The sequence below is a fragment of the Leuresthes tenuis genome, unplaced genomic scaffold (assembly GCF_036924035.1).
Source record: "Leuresthes tenuis unplaced genomic scaffold, fLeuTen1.0.hap1 SCAF_17, whole genome shotgun sequence".
NCBI classification, from domain to species: Eukaryota; Metazoa; Chordata; class Actinopteri; order Atheriniformes; family Atherinopsidae; genus Leuresthes; species Leuresthes tenuis.
The window spans coordinates 8,202,959-8,222,017 of NW_027325371.1; the positions used below are offsets into that span (position 1 = coordinate 8,202,959).

The 19,059-nt window shown below is 39.7% G+C and overlaps 1 protein-coding gene across 1 annotated transcript; it reads right to left on the reverse strand.

Moving 5' to 3' along the window:
• Nucleotides 1-4,324: 4,324 nt before the first annotated feature.
• Nucleotides 4,325-18,797, reverse strand: c1ql1l2 (complement component 1, q subcomponent-like 1-like 2). The gene is made up of 2 exons (XM_072368628.1): nucleotides 17,984-18,797; nucleotides 4,325-6,097 (listed from the first exon to the last, which is right to left on the reverse strand). Exons 1-2 carry the CDS (start codon nucleotides 18,599-18,601, stop codon nucleotides 5,918-5,920), a joined length of 798 nt encoding a protein of 265 aa, XP_072224729.1. The 5' UTR covers nucleotides 18,602-18,797; the 3' UTR covers nucleotides 4,325-5,917.
• Nucleotides 18,798-19,059: the final 262 nt, after the last annotated feature.

Consider the following 19,059-nt stretch of genomic DNA (forward strand, 5'->3'; position numbering starts at 1 on the left):
TGGTGTGAGCTTACTGCCTCCCACGACTTTACCCAATAAGGTCATTTTGTAGATGAAGAAAACAAATACTTGAAATATTTCAAGTTGCCTTTTTCAAATGTACTTTGCAGCCCAGTGTTGTCCTTCTATCAAACAGAGAATTTAATCTCTTTTATACTGTTGCATTCAATCTGTCCTCTCCACTGTCTGTCAGCAAAACTGTTGTATTTTCAGTATTCTAGTCTTATTTCCCATTTGTACAACATATGAAATTTGAAACAAATTAATACAAACTGAGGGATATTGCTGTAGACGATGACTCGGAGCAACAGTGTTACCAAAACTGCAGGACAAAAAGTCAATGCAACAACCCATGCTATATGTAAAAAGTAATCTGCAGTCATCATGCACACTTTTTTCACACATTTGACTTTTATTTTACTACGAAGATGTTTGTTTGTCTTGGCTAAATAATTGAATACCATTAATGTGGCAAGTACTGCCTTGTAGCCAAGAATTGGTCTGATCTTTGTTTCAAGTGTGTCAGCTTTTTAGCCCTATTAGTAGTTTGTTCTTCGTTGGGATGTGTGCAAAGCACAAGGGAAGCAGCACTTTAAAAGGTCACTAATGCACTCGGGTTGCTGAAGGGGGAAAAAAAGCTTGTTGGATGTTTGTTTGTTCTTTTTTATCTGTCTTTACAGTGAGTTCTCTGGAGACATGGCACCAAAACATGTGAAGATACCATGGCGCTTTGACTATGAAAAGAACAGGAGAAGGAGAACGTGAGAAAGATTTACCCACGTGCAGCATGCAGAGGCCATGACGGCCCCGATCAGACATTTACAAAAGACAAAAATGGACAGCAGCGTGTGAGATAATGAATGTGGTGAGTTAAAGCCAGTAATAGGAAAGAGTGTCAACAGTGTCTGAAGTTCTAGAAATGTACTTTCATTCCACTGTGACCAAGAATATGTTGCTGCAGCGTTAAACCAGTAGTGGGGCGGTCGAGCGGTGAGCCAGGGTCACAGTGTAGCCTCGACTGGGGGTGGCCCTGCAGATAAGAGCCTGGGCGGCTCAGCTCAGCCAGCTTCCCCAGCTCAGGGAGTGACTGCAGAGTACACCTGGCCTGGCAGCTTCAGACCATTGAGGAAAAACCGGGAAAGGCTTCTGCTTTGGCCGCAGCCCAAACTGACAAAGGGAATCATGCACAAAGGTAAAAGCAAACAGAGCAAGGGTGACAATGTTGATGTGTGACTATACTACCTGTTGGAGGTGTGGGTGTGTACTTTTATACATGTGTGTGTACATGTACTGGACTTAGCAGCAGGACTCTAGTTTACTAACAGCTGTCTCCCTATCAAGTTAAAGGCAGGGCTCAGAATGGAGGAAATAAAATAGGTGGGAAAAAAGAAAGTGAGAGAAAAAGGTTAGGTTGAACATAAAATGAAACGGATGGTGCTTGAGTGTATGCACATTAGATTTGTAGAAATTATTGCTTTACATGAAAAAGAGAGGGAAACCTTTGATAACGGCCATAACAGTCCAATGATATTTTTACTAAATCATTTCTAAATGGCTTTTTTCTCACATTCAATTTCGCTGTTCCATTTAAGCACACATTATGAATGTGAGAAAAAACAACATGCAGTTAATATTGTATATTACTGTTGTATATGTGTGCTTGTGATAAACACAATAGAATACTGCATTTGCTGAATATACATTGCTCTATGAATGCACAAAATGACAACTCCTAATAAAACTAATATAAATCCAGTGATGCATTGTGTTGTAAATCTCCCAGCTGTAATTTCAGCATTTGTAAAATGTGACACTGTATTTTGGAGTTTTGTAACAAAAGGGGGAACTTATTTCATGAACAAAATATTTCATGAAGATCCCCTCCCCTTAACTCTCAGCTGCTTTACTCATACATAATGCATAAAATTCACAGCCAGGAATCCTCAAATAAAACCATATTTACAGACAGTAAATATGGTTTGCTTTATAGTGAATACGGAGTGTTGCTGAACCCAGCCTATGTTGAGTCTTCTGCAAGGGCAGGGCTGAAGCAGTAACATCCTTTTAGCAATGAGGGACACACCTGGGTTGCAGATTCTCCTTACTCTAAAGTAAATAAGCCAATAATTATAAAAATAAATAGACAACATCTGCCAGGTGTCTTCTCAAGATGAAAAAAAAATAATCTAAGATCGCAGCTAAAATGATAATAAACTGTTGTGCGATCAACAGTACAAACAAATTAGGAAAGAATGAAGAAAGAGGCTTCACAGATTTGGGGTACATTAATAATCAGTGAGGTAATTGTGTGAACTTGTAGTTTTGTTGTAATTTTCAAGGGAAATATCTCACATCTAAATATGACTGTCACAGGTTCCATCTCTTTTATAGTTTTATCGTGTTTTGGGAAATTTTCTATACTCTGAAATGCCCAGTGTCATACTGTACTGGATTTTTTTTTGTAGCAAAATTTTAATTTTATTTCAGCTACTGTCAGTAACCCCACTGATTTTACAGACTCAACCAAATGAGTTTCCTTTTGAGTTTTTGAGTTTACTTTTTATCCTTTTTAGTTTCCTCTTACAAATAAATGTGAGAAAAGCAAATCTAATGAAATTATTAAAAAATTTAAAATTTAAAGAAAACCTTATGGTCAAAAAGAACAATGTATATTTGGTGAAAAAATGTTGTAAAATTTAGTTAAAAGAACCCCTCTCCAACAGCTAAGCATGAAGTTGAATTGATCACATTTTTTCTAGTTTTGCAGTCAGTGACACAGAAAACAATAAAAGAGTTGATGGAAGAATTCAGTCACTGACATATCTGCACATTCTAGCAGCAAAAGTCAAACAACATTTCTAAAAAAACTGAAAATGAAGAGAGGGTTACTTATACAACAGAAAGGAAATCCTTGACACATTTCAAAATTCACAGTGGCACAAACTTAAAGTATTCCTAGATCACCCACAGTTACTGAGACTACTGAAACTTAATTGAAAATATGTGGATAGCTTTAGCTAAATATTAGCAAAATCTGACCATGTGTCAAACATTGAAATGCAGCAAGAAGATCTTGTTTTTTTTTCAAAGATGGTCCCTTTTTTGCTGTTTTTAGTCTCTACATCTAAAACTTTTACAGTACAGATGTTAGCATGTTCTAACATTCTCACTCTCACTGGGAACTAAACAGTGAAGCGAATATTACAAAAGCAACCTGAAACACTGCCAATTGTTATGATCACTCTAAAGGGATGTATACTCTGGTGCATTATCTTAGGTCAATATAAATACAAAAATATCACACCAGTCACACCACTTCAAAGCTATATATGTTGTTATATGTTCAAGGAAATGAGTAAAACACTGCACAGCGGGATGAATGCATCCCTTAAGAGCAAGGTAGTGTAGATGAGTATAGCAGCCAGTGTCACATCCCATTCCTGCCAGGTCTGAGGAATGTCCAGTCCTTGACACTTGTCCAATCTAAACTATCTCAAGCTCTCCCCTCCAGCTTCACGCTGGCTAATCTCTCCTGACACCTTACACTGCCCCGACAGGGAATCACTCTACCCTGAAAACAATCCAGCACTCCTCCCTCTTCACCCCAAATCGCTACCAGGCGGCCTCTCTGTCTGTCTGTCTTTCTTAGATTTCACTCTGCCTCTCCCTCCCTATCTATTCGCTCCCCATTACTTCCCTCTGTGGCCTCCCCTTTCACTTGTGTTTCCATCTGTCTTTGTCAAACCGTATTCCGCTCTTCGCTTATCTCGCTCAATCTTTCCTCTGCTTGTCTTCTCTCCTCCATTCTTACTTCCTTGCTGGGTATGTCTTGCCACAGTTGTTAAGAATCTGCTAAAAGACACTGTGATTGCTGACTGAGGAATAGCCTGCATTCTCTTAGGAACTCATCTGCATTCAAAAACCGCTTTAAACTCCACCAGCTGCTAAAGTTGGAAGGTCTTTATCTCCAAGTGCACCTTTCCAGGTGGAGAGAAGCTCCACAGGAACGCTTTAGGATGGGATAAACAGAAATCTCTCCCTGGATGCCTATCACCCTAAACAAACTTTACTCTTTTGAAAGAGAAGCGCAATGAGGGACTTGCTGATTTTTAATCTTTTTTTTGTTTTTAATTATTGCTGTCCATTCTGAAAGTCCATTGTTATGAATCATTGTTCAAATAGAACAAGAAACCAAAAGGAAAGTCCCATTCCTTGCTGTAGCTGTAGTGAGCCTCACAGAAGAATGAAATCCTTCACCGATCATTTTTTCCTAATCAGTGTATTTTGGATTCAAGAATTCTCGTGAGACAAATCACTTCAAAAAAATTCCATTTATTATTTAAATGTATTCAACAGTTTCAAAAGATAAGATAAACAAGTCATAGATTTCCATTACAAGCTGTTTGTTCTTCTCATCGTAGCTATAGAGTCTCCACCCTACAGGACACAATCTCATTGGCTGCTGAGTAAAATATCTGTCATTGGCTGTAGCACAGAAACTGCAACTCTGAGAAAGAATGATGTCGTCATGGCACGGCACATGCTAAAATGCAGACACTTACTGATATGCAAATTCACATACCCACACACAAACGCAAACACACAGATACATACGCTCAAACGTGCAGTCATAATAAGCAAAGTCAATCACTCAATCAGTTTCATTCTCAAGCAAGCTGTCAGGCTGCTATGTTGACTAAATATTACCATAATGCCTTTATGTCATTGAATATGCAGCTAATGAATGGATGACATCCAGTGAAGACAGTGAAACAGAAAAATTGCCCACTCACTGTTACTGTGCTTGATTGCCTTCTCTACCTCCCTGTCTCACACACTTCTGTTTCTCTCTGTCTGTATGCATTTGAGCATTTCTCCCCCTCACCCTCTGCATCAGGAGCCAGAATGCTTGGAGGTCAGCACAGCAGAGAAGAAGAAAGGATCAGCGCTCTTCAGACGGGTTACCCCTGAATCTGAAGATTTACTTCTTCACATGGCTGCTTGTGCCAAGTGGAGCATCGACATAAAGCTAGAACAATGGAAAGAATATTTCAACTCAACTTTAATCCGAAAAGCAGCAGGACATTGTGTGACAGTTTAAGAAACAGTGCGAGGTGGTTTGTGAAAGGGATATTGTCTATATGAGATGTTTCTTTTTCCAAATACATCGGAAGTGCAGAAAATGCTATTCTCCACATAATAATATATAGTTATTTTGTAATACCCAGGGATGAAGAACAACACCCACTGCAATAAAATACTGAAAGTCTCAATTTAAATATTTCTTGTCCAGCTTTTAGATCTGTGAGCTGCACCACATATAACATCTCTCATTCAAACAGGATATCTTCACAAGAGACAAATATATTCTTTTTTTAAAATCTCTTTTGTTTAGAATAATATGCATGTCTACAAATAAAAACACAATCTAAATTGCACGTAACGACACTACAAGTTTCAGTCAGTCCAGTCCACTGACGGCACAGCTGTCTGCTGTCACAGGAGCGAAGAGGCAAGATCATCCACTTTTTCCGGGTTTTCATTTTTGTTGATATTTCTGTGCAATGGAGCAGGGCTAAAGAGGAGAGACACTGAAAGTGAGGAGCTTCTTACACGTCAGTATTGTGGCGAGGAGTGCAGAAAAACCAGCCTATCTAACATCCCACTCCACCCACGATAGCCGCCAGCTCCTCTCAGTACATCCTCAGGAGCTTTGCATCCAGGCTTGGCTGCAGAGCCTGGAAGTCTTGGCTGATGGGTATGAAGCAGAGGTGTCCGTGATGATGGGGAGAATTAGGAAAACTAGATAGCATTCCAGCTTTTAACACACTCACACACACACACACACACACACACCCCTCATACAACCCTTTCTCTGAGTCTCCTCCAGTCTGACTGTCTCTGTATTTGTCTGTTCTCAGTCTGCGTAGAGGATGAAGCCAGAGAAAGTGCTGTACTTGTTGTTGTTGCCGCCATGGGCTTTGCCTCCATCTAATTTGATGTAAACCTCATCGCCTGCGTCTAGATGGAGGATGACACTGTTGGAAGCGTAGTCATAGTTCTGGTCAGCATCTTGAGCAATGGCACTGGCACGAACCTGCAGAAATGGGAGAATGAACATGTCTGAGAATTTAACATGTAGGCTTGTTAGCTACAACAAGTAGCTCAATCCACTCCAATTGTTTTTTATTAATAAAGTGGATACTTAATTCAACTTATTTTCATTTCTGTAAATCTGAACTAAAGGTATGAAAACAGCATTATTCCATGTAAAATTGACTCACACCTCATATTTAATTTTTTTTTCTTCTTTATTTTCTCTATAACTAAATCATGGTGGATAAATCATCCATATTAAAGCCGTGGGAAAATAACTTATCCAGTTACAGCCACTTTTACAGAGGAGCAGGACAGATTATGTACTGATTTCTGTATTTACACAGTATAGTCTGACAGCTCAACTATTTTTTGTTAAAAAAAAAAAAGATTCCTCTTATTAAATTTGCCTCAAGAAAACTGAGATATGGTTAGCACCGTCACAGCTCCTGGTTTGAATCCCGGTTGGGGCCTTTCTGTGTGGAGTTTGCATGTTTTCCCCATGCATGCGTGGGTTCTCTCCGCGTACTACGGCTTCCACCCAACGCCCAAAAACATGCATGTCAGGTCTAAAATGACCGGAATGAGTGTGCGTATGGGTGGTCGTTTGTCTCGTTGTCTCTGATGGACTTGTGTAGGGTGTAGATGACTTCAGCAAAAAAGCGTCAATTTAAGTGTACTTTTGGAAATGAATAAAAAAAGAAAATAATCTAATACAATACTTAAGTTGTACAAAACCCATATAAGAACAAATGAGATGTTGAAATAATGCAAAAAATGTAGATAATTTGGAAATACATAGAAGAAATTTCAGAAAATAGCAAAGAGGGAGAAGCATTTTGATAAGCTCAGTGGGGCATTTTCGAGAATAAATTCTTAAACCACCTTTGGCATTGAAATTATATAGCATAGGTACTTATAAAAGTTGGTTGAACTGTTTTTAAAACAGAAAAATAAGCAGAAAGTCTGTCATATGTTCAATGAAATTATCTGATTTGATGTGGTGTGCCACATTGACTGATGACCTTTAGACCAAGTTCATATATTTTGTCAGATATGTCCATGGCATACAACATTTTAAATATATGTAAGTATGTGTGTGTGTGTATAAGACTTTCTGTGAAGCAGACTTGTGGTTTCAGATTTATGGTTTCAATCAACCCAGTGGTCAGAAGAAAAAGAAAGAAAGAAAGAAAGAAAGAAAGAAAGAAAGAAAGAAAGAAAGAAAGAAAGAAAGAAAGAAAGAAAGAAAGAAAGAAAGAAAGAAAGAAAGAAAGAAAGAAAGAAAGAAAGAAAGAAAGAAAGAAAGAAAGAAAGAAAGAAAGAAAGAAAGAAAGAAAGAAAGAAAGGGGAAAAGGTTTAACCTTGGAACAAAAGGTCAAAGACTCTTAGGGCTTTTAATCATGGAAAAAATTACTTAGACATACAAAAATAAATAAAAAAAATCTGTGGGGGAACCCATACAGATTAGCAAAAATATGTGCTTACAATGAGTTACAAGAATCATGGGAATGAGTCTGCATAAGAGAAAATGAGGAAAGGATGAATTCTTACATCTGTATTTGTCTTTGTGTGGCTCAGTGTATTTGTGTGTGACGTGCGACTCTGACCACAGGGCAGTTGGTGCACTTTCTTAATAATCTGTCCTGGATAATTAAGATCTAACAAGCTGCTTCTTGAGGGTGGAAAGTACAGCTTCAGTGATGTGTCCTGAAAAATCATTTATTTTTGTTTGTAAGTGTGTCAGAAATGTGTTCTACCAAAGTGGCTCTGAATATTGAAGAAAATTACGGCTGCTAAATGTTCACTTTAATCTGTCATTTTACAAAGACTGTAAATACTATGTTTGGCCCACTGTTTTTTCCAAATAAGAACTGAGGAGAAATTAGTTCAAAAGTCAGGAGAAATCAGCTGTTTGTACTGCAATCCTTTTCTCCGGTCTCTCTGTGCATGTACAGTATTCTTTGGATGGATCTGAATTCTCACCTACTAAATGTTTGATTGAAAGCTTCTTCCTGCATAGCTCCTTCTTCACACAAGCTTTTGTGAAACTTATTTAACTCATATAACAACACTTACCAAGAATTGTAAACAGACTTTGATGTGCGAAATGGAACAGTTACCCTTTAAACTATGAACAAATCTTTGTGGAAGTGTTCACATTCATAAGGAGTCAATAAACCCTGCCATTTTATAAATCCGTTCGGACAATGCTGTAGGACAGCTTCCTAAAGTACGGATATAGATAATCAAAGGAATTTTACTGCAGTGCCACTTGATCTCAGTCCAGTTTAGCATCAATATGTGTTGAAAGCCAGACTGAAGGCAATAAACTCTTGAAACAAACAAAAAGTGGATGTGGCCGCAGTGCAGCTCTGGCAGAGCTTTTTCAGTGTCAGCTAATGCCTATGCATAATAAACTGTCAATAACTATTGAGTGCAAATGGTTTCGAACTTAATATTCACTTAATTTTCTCTGCATGTTGTCCACTTTAGCTACTTTTGCCTATAACAGAAGCAGAAATTGTCTGTATTACTGGATAAAAACCTTAAGCTGTAGTGAAGCTCTTGTACTTTTCATGCCAAGTCCTCCTTTTTTATGTGTGGTCTATATTCACTTTCTTTAGCTTTCTAACAACTGAAGGAAATATAATATATGGTGTTGTAGCTGGTAAATGTTGTACTGTATTCATCTTGTAGTTATTAATTGTGCTGAGACAGTTTTCCACTGTGTTTAACGTGTTCAATATCACCTCGAGCTGCTCAGATTCGGTTGTGACCCTCTCCACTTACCGCCTGCCCTGTAACTCAATGCTATTAAACAAATACAAAGAAAGAGACTTACATCGTTTGTAAGCTAAACTTAGGAGAATTGAACAAGAAGATCATTATTTTCTGTACAGACTGACAAAAAGAAAGCATTATACATCCTTTAAAGTGGCCAGTGGTTAAATAAGCCTATTAGTCACTTAGTGTGGTCAGTAAGGTTGAATCAAAATCAATACTTTGCATGTATTTGAAAAGTTTTCTGTGGCTCATTATGGGGATTCTAAAGTCCTCTCTGGCTTTGTCTTAGTTTAGTACACAAAGCTTTAAATTGGGTACTTTTCAAGCGGGTGTCGATGAGCATAGGGAAAGACCGATTAGCCTTATTAAAGAATAAACATAACAGCCATACTGACAAATATAAGGAGAGATGAGACACTGACAGAAAAACAATAATTTCTATCTGAAACAGGATTTCTAACACCCACAGAAAAAACATTTAAAATGTTGTTCAGTTATCAAGCATAATGTTAAATTTTACTTATGGACATTTTTTTTTTTTTTAATTAAGCTAGGATGTTCTTTTTTCTTTTCACCCTTAGCTCTTCCTGTCTTTTCTGAACTCTCAGCTCGGATTCTGCTGATTTATGAAAAACCTCTTATTAGAATAGCAAATTTGAAGAATTTATGAAATCAGTACCCATTGTCACATGAGAAACCTGGGGACACTTATTTGTATTTATTAGTTATTTCAAATTCTGTTTCTCAAGTTGGAAATTACACTGAAATGAAAGGTTTTAATGGAAACCAGAAAACACTGTTAGAGTTTGCAAAGGCGTTGTTGCTGTAGAGGACAGTGACAGACTCACTCAAGCAGCTACATGAGGTCATGAAAACTGAGCTGTTCTTGAGCCACTACTTAACAAAAACATTTCACTGATGAGGTGGCATGTTTTTACCACGGTATTCTGAACCTATACATCAGGTCATGTGCTAGCGTTTTGTTGACACAACACTTCCACATTTTATGTAGAGCTGCATACAAATGTCATCCAGAACTTCTGCTGTATATGCAGCTGCTGTGTTTTTCTATATCCCTCAGTGAGAGAAATCATGTGACATCCACCAACGTAACATATAAGACAATGATTTTATTTACGCAAGTTAAACTGATTAACTTAAATTGCAGCTGTGCCTTTTCACCCCATTACTTAGTATTATGAATAGAAGCATACAGTATAGACTACTATTCCTCTATTCAGACTTCTTGTCAATGGAGAAAAACTAGCTACAAGAAGAAAGTGAAATGGGCTAGAAAGGGAATATGCCAAATTTTAACAGTGAGCTGCAATTTGCAAAAAGAAATACATTGGAATGATCCCCCCAGTAATATTTGTGCAGCAAGTTATTTATGTGCAGTGACGTTTCAGTCCTTAATACCTTCTTCACTTTGTAAACAGTGAGACAGACTTTACTGTAACGACCGAATCTCTTGGTGCAGGTGTGCATTCTGCTTCATAATTAACAAGTGAGACAGATGTGGCGGAGTAGATAAAGTGTTAAAGGTTTCTCAAACTTTTTAAGAGCATGCCCTGGACACCAAGTAGAGCCGTCACATTGAAATATGCATGTGCTCCAAAGGCTTATCTGGCTAATAAAATTCTGTGGAGAGGTTTTAAGATACAGAAGAAATATATATAATATTATACATTTCTTTATTGTTTATCCGCATGATTAAATCTAGCACATCTCATATCAATGTGCAAACAAAGCCTCTCACTCTGATTCTGAGATGCCAGCGTCCAGTGCATATTAATATAATATGATATGCCAAGAGCGTGCAAAGTCAACACCATCTTATTAGAGGGTTAGCGCCTTGGGCTGTAGGAGAAGCAGGTGATTATGGCTCTGGAGGATTTGTCAGTTAGGATTTTAATGAAACTTTATCAAAACATTTGCTTTGTGGGTTGACACACGGAACCAGGGAACCTCTAGCAATGTCACAAATGTGTTATAGAGGAATTATTTTTATTGGTTTCTTGGTTTCTCTTTCAAGTGCATGACTTTTAATAGATTTCTTTCTTTATTTATTATTTTTGTTCTGATTATTATTATTATCATCATTATCATTATTATTTCATTTTTAGTTGTTTACATTTGGAGGAGAGGGGCAGTGCAAATACATCTTTCTTTAGGCAGAGACAGGATATGCAATGCCACGGTGAAACTAAACTTCCAGAAAATCCTGAAATCCTTCTAGTTCTTCCACAATGATATATTTTTTATTTATTTTTTTCTTTGCTCTAATGGTTTTCATGCCCTTCTGAGACTAACTGCCACAGTCAATGATACGTATGCATGAATAAATTCTCTCACTATTTTTGAAATAATGATGAGGGAGCGCCTTTTGGAGATATTATTTTCCTTGTCCTTTTTTTTCCCCTCAGCACATGAAAAACTTGTTGGGGGTGTAAGCCAAAGGTTCAAATGTGGGGTATGGCTGATATGTAGCCAGAGATGAACACGACAAACAACCAACTGCCAGTGCATGACCTTGACACAGAATATGTAGAAGAACTTTGACAGGACAAACAAAGCGTGAGGCTGCAGGCGCCTGCTGCAGCGATGTTAAATGAGGTGTCAGCAATATTGTCTTCCTTGTGGCTGCTCGTGCATGTTTGCATCTGTCATATCATCAACGTGATGGCCTTGATTGAATAATATTCTGACTGAAGACTGTGCCAAGACTTAATAGATAATGCATGCCCATAACAGCAAAGTGTGGATTCTATTTACTCCTTCTAACTTACGCACTGTTAAGTATGAATATTAACATTAGAGTTATGAAAAAGGGGGTATTCCTGTGAGGAATGCCAAAGATGAATTCATGGCACAGTATAAGCGACTGCCACTCATATGCAATCATGTGAGACTTCAAATTAAATCAGTGTTACATGTTAAAAGCCATTTTTCATTATTTTGATCCAGCAGATGCAGAGGATAGTAATGTATGTTGGCTGTATGGCATTAATTATACATGCCTTCTGAAAATCAAGAAAATTTTTATGTTTTATCTGTTGTGTCAGCCACCGTCGCACTGGGACAGTTGCTTTACAACAGGCTTTGTCTCAGTGACAAGGACATGTCTTGTGGCTTCTCTGACAAGGATTTGTTGACTTGGTGTTGAGCCTCCATTTAGGATCAACGAGTCTATTGGTCCTTTTTAAATCAAAGTGCACTGCTGTCTAATTGTGTTTGAACATTCCAGCCGTGAACCGCATGCTAAATGGCAGCTTACATGGCTTGCCTCCGCTATTGAGCCTGATCCAACATTTCACTGCCACATGCACACAATCACACACCCACAGTGTCAGAGTGACACAGGAAGACAAGTTGTACGTTTCCAAGCATTTCAACTCAAGGGGGGCTATTTTTTCTGAAATAATGAGAACAGGAAACTATGATGGGTTGCAAGAGAATTGTTGTGTCACAAAGCGCCATGTGTTACAGGTTCATTTGTTCAAGGAACCTAAGTGAAAACATGATAAGAGAAATGAAATGGTAACAGGAGATTTGCCTACTGTCAAATGAGAGCAGAAAAAGGTCTCCTGATTCATTTCACCAGCTGTTCTCTTTGTACCTGCACAGCCTACTTTGAAACAATGAAGCTCAAACTTCTTGCTTGTGAAATTGTTTAGTTTTTCTAAAGGTAAGCCCTATGCCCAGCATCAGTTTCTTAGTTTATCCCATGTATCACTAATACTTGATCCAAACATAGCAGAAACCTCCCAAGGGTCAGAATATCAGTATCACAAGTCAGCAGGGAGAGAGCTACCTCTGAAAGAGGCCTGTTAGAGGAAATAGTAGTAGAGAAAAAGAGGTATCAACTTTGACCTGAAATCCAGCCCCTCTTTTCTTCCCTCTGTCCGATTCATCACGCTCAGTTAATTACTGAGGCTGTCTGGCAGTAGCACCAATACTACACTGTCTATCATTGCCCACAGTGCCCACAGGGCTGTCTGAAACGACTCTTTCACAGCAACATTTTCTAACCTTTGTTCACATAAAGCCCCTTTTTACAGTTTACTTCCTTGAAAACCCCAAGGATGTGCTATCCTGAAAAGGACTGTTCTTTATGAGCGTTGGATGAGAGGGAAATGTAGTGCAATAGCCAATTTGTCCTCTCACTGGGCGATTGTAAATATTTCACCCATTTAAATTTTCAGGGGGGCAGGAGGTGTTAAACACACTGAGTTATGTTGCAGACAGTGACTCATATGAAGCCACTGACATGCAGATTACCATTGAAGAGGGAGACAATAATTGTGGGTATCACTGATGCCTGAATTCGGGGGACGATTAAATGTCAGGGGCGTGGGGAGAGACAGGGAGAGAGGTGTTTGCATAAGAGGGCCAGGAGCACTTGTCTATTTCCCATATGGCCCTCATTATAATGAAGAAGCCTTGTGAGTCAACACCATCGCATCCTTGAGTCAGTTAGTCACAGGAGACTATCCATAGCCTATTTTTGACTGTATGTTTTTCGGTCTCTGGGTAATTTTGATATTAGACATTTGCGGTATTTCATGAACTACTTATTCTGAAATGCAATCAGGGGAAGTGTCTGTTCTAATGCTGAGTTGTCATTTTATTTGAGACGACGAGTGTAAAATGTTTTACAAGTAATTGATTTATAACAGACAAGAAGAGGGCAGTTATCAAACAAGTTTTGAAACTTCACCAGTAAATGATAGATTTTCTTTACTGTGCTTGCAGATAACAGCCCGATATCATCTTGACATTTCCAATCTGTGTGGTATTTCCTAACAACGTGAGCCAATCTCCATTTAATAGTCCTCGCACCTAATTAGGCCAGCTCTAATGTTCCACTCGGCAGAGTGTCAAATCCGATGTCCAATTACACAGCAGATCAAGGCCAAAGGTCCGCCTCCACTACCTCTCAAGCTGATTATAGAAGAAGTGCCATGATATACAGAACATTGAAACAGGTCTGTCAAAGGAAGGAAAGAGACAAGTAGAAACATGCATGCATGCATACACGCTCACCTAAGGGGATCAATACCGCAGGCAAAGAGGCCGAGGGACTGAGGGTTTCTTTCTCAAACCCTGCCTGTCTATTTCAGACAGAGTCTCTCTGTTACACCGGGCAAACACACAGAGGCCTCTCAGTGCTGAAGCCACACCACGATGAAGAATAGCAAGTCTGAACATTACCAGAATGTTAAAATCAATCAAGTCAAAGTATTGCTGTATCAGTGTTGAGATAATTCTCAGACATACAGTAGTTGCTCACGTTTACATCTAGTTTTGGGAAGGAAAAAAAACTTTTATTTAACGAATTTAGTGATGTCATTTTTTGTCATTAATATCATTCTGCAGAGCGTATGTCAGTAATCATATAAGACAGCAACCACCCCCTCCAGACACTCAGCTCCTGTGTTAAATGTTGGGATTGCCACCAGATGCACAATACAATGTGTGGGCTTTACCTGTGACACAGCAACAGGATAAACAGCATTGTGTTCATGAATATCAGAGCTGAAAACCACCCTGAAGGTTTCTTTATGAGTAGAGATTGACTGAGGTAAATGGTTTGACAGGGAAATTTGTAACATATAAGCTGTCCTAGCTCAATGGCATAAGAGAAAAACTTTGGGAAGCAAAGTTTGAGAAAAGGCAGCACATCCCAACTTATTCTGTGACAGTGCAATGGATCCCTTGAGAACAATGAACAATATTGATGGCATTGTGCATTTGCAAATTGATTATTTGATGTCACAATCCAAATTCCCCCTTGTTTCTTGTTTTGAAAAGACATTTGTCCTTTTAAGATGAAAACTTTCTGCTTCTTTAGAGAAGTGAGCACGTGTGGACCATAGAGGAGAGATGGAGGACAGAGCACAGTTGGGGTGGGTTGAGGCAGTGGGTTGGGAGGGGGGGCAAGCATACGCGTGTGTGTTTGAGCATGTGTGAATGTGTGTGAATGTAAGGAGGAGACTGCAGCGGTAATTGCTAGGGAAGAGCCATGTGCACGAAGGACGTTGAAGCTTATTAAAGGAGGAGACAGAGTGATTATTCACTATGGTCCTCTTGAGAGACTGACGCTGAAGTCATTGCTTTTAATTAACTCTGAAACGGTTTTGCGGATTAATAACAATATTAAGATGGGAACGGAGACGAGAGGCACAAACACATCCTGGATCTGGTTCAAGCTTTTTTAATTACAATTAAATAGACAAGATGGCACAATAGCACAATAACTATGTCTTTTCTACCTTGCTTCCTTCCACCTTGTGCATCAAATGTGTCTTCACTGTCAGTGCCATGTCTCTCATAATGTGTCCAAGAGTGGTTATAGCAAAGCATTTATTTACTCAAGTAAGTTTAGGATCGGTTGGATTATCTGACACAAAAGTTAGAAGAAAATTCACTGAAGAAGCCAAAAAAGTGCAAGGACAGAAAGTTGGAAGGGGAATAAAGTGTGGTGTGCTGAAAATATTCTTCTTATTTGTTTGTTTACAGGAAGCTCACTTTTCCATATAGCTTGAAAAGTGTCAAAGTTCTGGGGACATTGTTTGGATTTTAAGTTGAATTGTACCAAGTGAAAAGAGGCAGTGGAAAAGGCAGAGGATAAATAAAGCAACCCACAGATACTGATGTTTCATACAGTTTATAAGAACCCCTGGAGTAAGAGGAGCATATACTGGGATAAAACCGCACTGCAAAGCCCTGAAAGGCAGTACTTCACTGAGGCCAAAAGATGATAAAATACTTGTATTGTTTGCAATTCCCAGGGCTCTACTGTCCCAACTAATATTGTAACTTTTTTCAGCTTTAATGAGCTGAGTAAAGCACCAGTGTGACTGTAGGAGTTTTAGCTCGAGTCTCATCACTTCATAAGTGTTGTGTGTAACTGGGATCAAATTTATAACCATTCACAGTCATTTACACAAACTAACGCTCTTGGGCCCTTTCCATCAACCAAGCACACACCTAATAAATATCATGAGAGGACTGCTCATTTATGCATAAGCTGTGCATGGGACAGAAGAGTACAGAGACAGAGAAGTAGTTGCCACTTTATAAACATTACGTGGGTCCCCAGAGACGAACACTGTGTTCGTCTAACTTAAGTACTTCCACATCCTCCTCTTGAGGGCACAATGAAGCAGTAACAGAAGGCGTTTTATAGGAACATATGTTCTTCTTCCCCTTCCATATATCAAAGCTTTTACACCCACCCATAAACATTACTGTTGAGTGAGACATTATATATTGGAGGTGATCGCTGTAACTCTTCTTTTCATTCTAGGCGGAAATTTAGTGAGGGTAAAGGAATTAACCTCCAGCTGCATTGGTGACACTGCAAGTTCATACTGATGCCAAGGTTTTTTTAAACTCCACACATCACAGCCTTGCACTTGTAATGTAAGACCCCAGAAGGTTTCTGTTTTCACGATTTATAAAGACATTTTTACATTGAAAATTCCAGGTACAAAAGCAGTAGAGAGGCTGCTCTGTTTTTTCTTTTGCCTATATCTATGATTTATCCCATCTCCCTGTTTGACTCTGTTTTTAACTATGGATAAGGTTTGCATTTGCAAATCTCTAACTCCTAATGTATAAATAATACTTTTCATGTGGCTTGTGGTGTAGCAGTTTGTGTGCAGTAAAAGATCAAATGTCTGTCACCACCTGCATTTCCTATGACATCACTGTATCTTAGTGTGTAATTCACTGTGACATCATTGGCAAGAAACAAAGTGAAGCTGAGCTTGTGAATCATTGAATAATAGTTTACATAAGAAATGCAATGTGGGAAGCAAAACACGCCCACCCCTTGTAAATTCTAAGATTTCTTATCATATAGCTCCTAAAAGTGTTTTAGATTTAATTTTGAAATATTGCGTCCCTCAGTATGAATAACACGTCTGACAGGGTGGAATATGACAGCAAAATAGGAAATTAAAAACCTAATTTGTCATCCTTACTGTCATGATTTTGTCTACAAACTATAATATGGACTCATTCATTCTGAACAAAGCATACAGATTATCTGCAGTAAGTGCGTCGTGAAATATACTTTGTGGTTTGCAATTTAAAAAAGCTAAACCATATTTTAACAATCAAAACGACTATGAAGTTAATAGATAGACGGATGGTCGAAAGTTTAACTTAAGGCGCGCACATTTTGACAAAACCACCCTGACGCACAAAAACATTAAAAAAATGATGTATCAAAGAAACCGAGAACAGATCACAAAGATGCATTTAACGCGACCGTGAAAGCAGATAAATTCAGCTGCGGTGTCCGGCAAGCTGTTACCGCATTTACTAAATTGTGTAAACACTTTTTGGAGCCATTTTCCCTCCCCTGTTTACAGTAGTATATACAAATCTAAAAGTTTAATGAGTGTGTTTTTTACATAATTGTGCCCACTCTAACAGGAGTGATGGGTTATTAATTATTATGATAAAAACACGTTTCATGATGGTGATAAGCGTAATCGTTTGCAACAAATACTGTAACTGTTTCCGGGAAAAAAAGTGAATACCATGCGACAATATCTTCGTAATATTCCTTTTTGTAGCTTAGAAACACTTCTGTCTACGGCGTTATGATGATCAGCACTCCACATTTTTCTTCAAAACAATGCGAAGCAAAAGTCGCCACAAACTGCAATTAAATTCCTCTCATTTCAGAGTGAATAAAAAAGGAGAATGCGAAATTAAAAAGCGTATTTGACACGACAAAAGCAAAAACTCCCACTCTCAGTCCACGCTTAGCCTCGACTGTGATCGTTTTCTGGATCGCGAGATGCGGCTCTATCAGGGCGCATCACTCGATTAAGGGACGCGGCTTTGCAACCAGTCAACACATCTCAAGGTTCGGAGGGTGCCACAACTGAGCGCTCTGAGCTGTGGAGGCGGACAGACGCTTAATATTTGGTGGTTTATTAAAAAAAAAACACTTTTTGCAACATACTGATCCTTAGGCAGCCTAAGAGGAAGCTGCAAGGACGCCCAGAGGAAGCATCAGAGTTCTCAGGTATGTTGAAACTGAAGACAAGAGAGTCGAAAAGAGTCTCAAAGTACTAACCTGGCCATTCTTGCAGAGGTCTGCCCACATACTTGTGCCATCCCCTCCTCTCATCAGCACATGGTAGATGAAGAAGTATGTACCAGGTATGCTGCAGATGAACTTGCCCGAAATGCCATCATAGTTGTTGCCCAGGTTGGTGACCACATCATCAAACTTTAGGATCTCATAGCCTTCATGGGGATTCTTAAGCCCGGCATAGAAGGCCACCCGAGGAACCGTACTGTAGGTGGCAGTGCTGATAGCTCCGTTACCTCCCAGACCCAAAATCCCAGTCCTTCCTTGATCCCCTCTGTCTCCAGGTGGCCCAGCTGGTCCTGGGGGCCCTGGTTCTCCCGGTGGCCCAGGTGGTCCGGGTGGTCCAGGCTTGCCTGGCCTGCCAGGCTTCCCCTGCGGGCCCTGCAGCAAGGTGGATGGTGGAAGAACGTTACTGTGGTCACTCAATGCTTCTGCCTCAGCCTGAAGACCAGTCGAGCTTGTGCTGCTGGCTGGAGTGCCCTTGTTCATGTAGGGGTCACACACCATACGACAGGTGCCCAGCATCTCATAGTGGCTGGCATCTGTACCCACAGAGCTGACGAGCACAGGGATGAGCACCACCAGCACCAGGACCAGCATAACCCCCACGGCAGCCGCCACCAGGGTCTTCCTCCCGATGCTGAGTCGGGGAAGGGGCTGCGCTGCCAGCGTGGGTCTCCCGGGGGCGGAAATGGTGACTGCTTGGTGTGGGGAGTCTGTCACCAAGGAACGGGACCCGGAGATCCCAGGAAGAGTTGCAAGAGAAACGGCGAGTGTGTGAGGGTGAGAAAGAGACCCACATACACTTAATACAGCTCACTGCTCCACTCAGTCACACTTAAGTCGACAAGCAGTCACTCACACATGCAAAAGACTTGAGGAAGCCCAAGCATACACAGGGAGACATTCAGCGCATACTTACAAACACAATGTGACTTGTGAGAAGAAGCAAGAAGTATGCAGAGCCCAGAGGAATGGAGTGAGAGACAGAAGGAGCAAGACAGGGAGGGAGAGGAAGAGAATAATGAGAGTGGGTGAGTGTGAGAGATACAGAGCAG

What these genes read in the sequence shown, in the direction of transcription:
- c1ql1l2 (XM_072368628.1), bottom strand. Translation starts at nt 18,601, where the DNA reads ATGCTGGTCCTGGTGCTGGTGGTGCTCATCCCTGTGCTCGTCAGCTCT. An exon ending in ACCTCTGCAAGAATGGCCAG is followed by an intron (nt 6,098 to 17,983) that starts GTTAGTACTTTG and finishes CCATTTCTGCAG; the next exon opens with GTTCGTGCCAGTGCCATTGC.